A 3,456-nucleotide genomic window follows, 5' to 3' on the forward strand; every position below is an offset into this window, starting at 1 on the left:
ACAAGCTAAGAGCTGAGGTACAAACCTTCAGATAGCTAGATGGTGAAACACTCTATGAGGCTTGGGAGAGGTTCAAAGATCTAACAAGAAAATGCCCACCAGATATGTTTAATGAGTGAGTGCAGCTCCACATTTTCTATGAAGGATTAACCTATGAATCGAAGAAGGCTGTGGACCACTCTTCAAAGGGTTCACTCAACAAGAAGAAGATTATTGAGGAAGCCATAGATGTCATTGAAACTGTAGCTGAGAATGACTACTTCCATGCTTCATAAAGAGGCCAAAAGAGGGGGGTGCTAGAACTCAATTCTATGGATGCCCTGTGGGCACAAAACAAGGCAATTGTAGCACAATTGGCAGCCTTAAACAAGAAAATGAAAAACAATCAAGTTGCAGTTGTCTAAGCTCAAGCACTAGCCCAAGAAGAAAATGAATCAGAAGTTGAATGTGAGCATGCAAACTATGTGCATAGCCCCTCTCGACAACCATATGACCCTAACTCCAAGACATATAACCCAGGATGGAAGAACCACCCGAATTTTGGGTGGGAGAAGCAATAAAATCACAACTAGAATCACAACAAACCATACCAAGCCAATCAATACCAGAATCATAACCCCAACCATCAGCCAAATAACAACAGACTTTACCACAATCCACCTCACACATCATATCCTTCCAAACAGCAAACACACCACCATCAAAACACACTAACCCCAACCTCACAACCATGTGAAATCAAAGGTAACTTTGAGAGAGTAGAGGCCGCAATAGCACAGCTATCATCACAGCTAACAGGGGCCATTTCCACCCTCTTGAAAAGGCAAGCACAAGCTGAAAAAAAGATAGATGCTAACCAAGAAGAATACAGGTCGAATTTGAAGAAGCAAGGTGCAGTAATCACAAAGCTAGAAGCACAAGTGGGGTTCTTATCCAAGCAAATCCCAATGCCTACACACACATTTCCAAGAGACACCATGGCCAACCCAAGAAGGGAGTGCAAGGCCATCACACTTAGAAGTGGAAAAGTGGTAAAAGAAGCCACCCCAAACCAAGAGAACCACGAAGAAGAAGCTGCAGAAAAGCCTGAAAACAGGAAGAAAGAAGAGGTCCCTAGACCATCTTCACCAAAGCCAATCTTGAAGCCTTATGTGCCAAAGGTACCATAACCACAAAGGCTAAGGAAGGATGGGAAGGACAGCCATTTTTCCAGATTTTTTGAAATCTTAAAAATGCTCCAAATCAACATACCATTTGCTGAAGCACTGGAGCAAATGCCCCATTACGCAAAGTTCCTGAAGGAGCTCATGACAAGAAAAAGAAACTGGGGTGAAAAGGAGACTGTAGTCTTAACTGAGGAGTGTAGTGCCATCATACAAAAGAAACTCCCCCAGAAAATGAAGGACTTAGGGAGTTTCCAAATCCCCTGCATCATAGGGGATATCACTATTGAAAAGGCTTTATGTGACTTGGGGGCTAGCATCAATCTCATGTCCTTGAACATGATGAGAATGATGAGAATTGAGGAAGCCAAACCAACAAGAATGGCACTCCAACTAGCTGACAGGACATTCAAGTTTCCACATGGAGTGGTGGAAGATTTATTGGTGAAGGTGGGAAAATTCATCTTCCCAGCTGACTTTGTTGTGCTGGATATGGAAGAAGAGACAAACACTTCAATTATCCTAGGAAGACCATTCCTAGCTACTGCTGGAGCCATCGTTGATGTGCAAAAAGGAGAACTAGTCTTGAGATTACATGAGAAAAAGATGGTCTTCAATGTAGTCAAGTCAATGAGCTATCTCAAGGAAGCAATAGGAGAATGCATGATGGTGGATAGCATAGAACAAATAGTCCAAAGAGTCTTGGAAGAAGAGCAATACGAAGAAAGTATAGAATTGGAGCAACAAGCACCACGTGAAGAACCACCATAAGGAACTATGGAAAGTTCAATCATGACAAACCACAAAGACAACAATGGAGAAGAGGCACCAAAACTAGAGCTAAAATCCCTACCTCTAAGCTTGAAATATGCCTATCTAGGTGACAACAGCACCTACCCAGTGATCATCAACTCAAGCTTGAGCAAGGAGCAAGAAGAGGAGCTTATCCAAGTATTGAAACAATACAAGGATGCTATAGGCTGGACACTCACAGACTTAAAAAGGATCAGCCCCTCAATGTGTATGCACAAGATCCTACTTGAATCTAACAATGAATGAGGTAGTCTAGAAGGTTGAATCCAACCATGAATGAGGTAGTCTAGAAGGAAGTGTTGAAGTTGTGGCAAGTAGGGGTGATCTACCCCATCTCAGACAGCCCTTGGGTAAGCACGGTACAAGTAGTTCCAAAGAAAGGAGGAGTCACTGTTGTAACTAATGAGAAGAATGAGCTGATACCAACAAGAACAGTGACTGGTTGGCGTATGTGCATCGACTACAGGAAGCTCAATGAAGCCACCAGGAAGGACCATTTCCCCTACCATTCATGGACCAAATGCTTGAAAGGCTGGCTGGACATGAATACTGCTGCTTCCTTGACGGTTATTCGGGTTACAACCAAATAGTTGTGGACCCAAAGAACCAGGAGAAAACTTCATTTACTTGTTCATGTGGCATTTTTGCTTACAGGAGGATGCCCTTTGGACTGTGCAATGCACCTGCAACATTCCAAAGGTGCATGCTCTCTATATTTTCAGACATGATTGAGCAGTTCATTGAGGTGTTTATGGATGACTTCTCTGTATTTGGTAACACATATTCTGATTGCTTGCATCACTTAGCCCTAGTGCTAAAGAGATGCCAAGATACCAACCTTGTTTTAAACTGGGAAAAATGCCATTTCATGGTTACAGAAGGCGTGGTCCTTGGTCATAAAATCTCAAAGAAGGGCATAGAAGTGGACAGTGCAAAGGTAGAGGTGATTGAAAAGTTACCTCCACCTTGCAATGTCAAAGCAATTAGAAGCTTTATGGGACATGCTGGTTTCTATAGGAGGTTTATTAGAGACTTCTCCAAGGTTGCCAAGCCATTGAGCAACCTACTTGTCTCTAATGTGCCTTTTGTTTTTTATAATGAATGCATGTTAGCCTCTGAGGAGCATAAGAATAAACTTTCCTCTACACCTATCATAGCACCACCATGTTGGGATCTACCTTTTGAGTTGATGTGTGATGCATCAGATTTTGCTGTGGGTGCTATTTTAGGACAGAGGAAGGATAAATTGGTGTATGTCATTTATTATGCCAGCAAGGTCCTTAATGAGAATCAAAGGAACTACACCACTACAGAGAAGGAATTACTTGCCATTGTCTTTGCTTTTGATAAATTTAGACCATATCTCATTGGTTCTAAAGTAATTATATTCACTGATCATGCAGCACTCAAATACTTGCTTACCATACAAGAGTCCAAGCCAAGGCTAATAAGATGGATACTGCTACTCCAAGAGTTTGAC

At 42.2% G+C, this 3,456-nt stretch overlaps 1 protein-coding gene across 1 annotated transcript; it reads left to right on the plus strand.

Moving 5' to 3' along the window:
• Positions 1–1,232: 1,232 nt before the first annotated feature.
• Positions 1,233–1,934, plus strand: LOC130966361 (uncharacterized). The gene has a single exon (XM_057891151.1). The coding sequence runs from the start codon at positions 1,233–1,235 to the stop codon at positions 1,932–1,934; it is 702 nt and encodes a 233-aa protein (XP_057747134.1).
• Positions 1,935–3,456: the final 1,522 nt, after the last annotated feature.

This window comes from Arachis stenosperma, chromosome 3 (assembly GCF_014773155.1).
Source record: "Arachis stenosperma cultivar V10309 chromosome 3, arast.V10309.gnm1.PFL2, whole genome shotgun sequence".
NCBI lineage: Eukaryota > Viridiplantae > Streptophyta > Magnoliopsida > Fabales > Fabaceae > Arachis > Arachis stenosperma.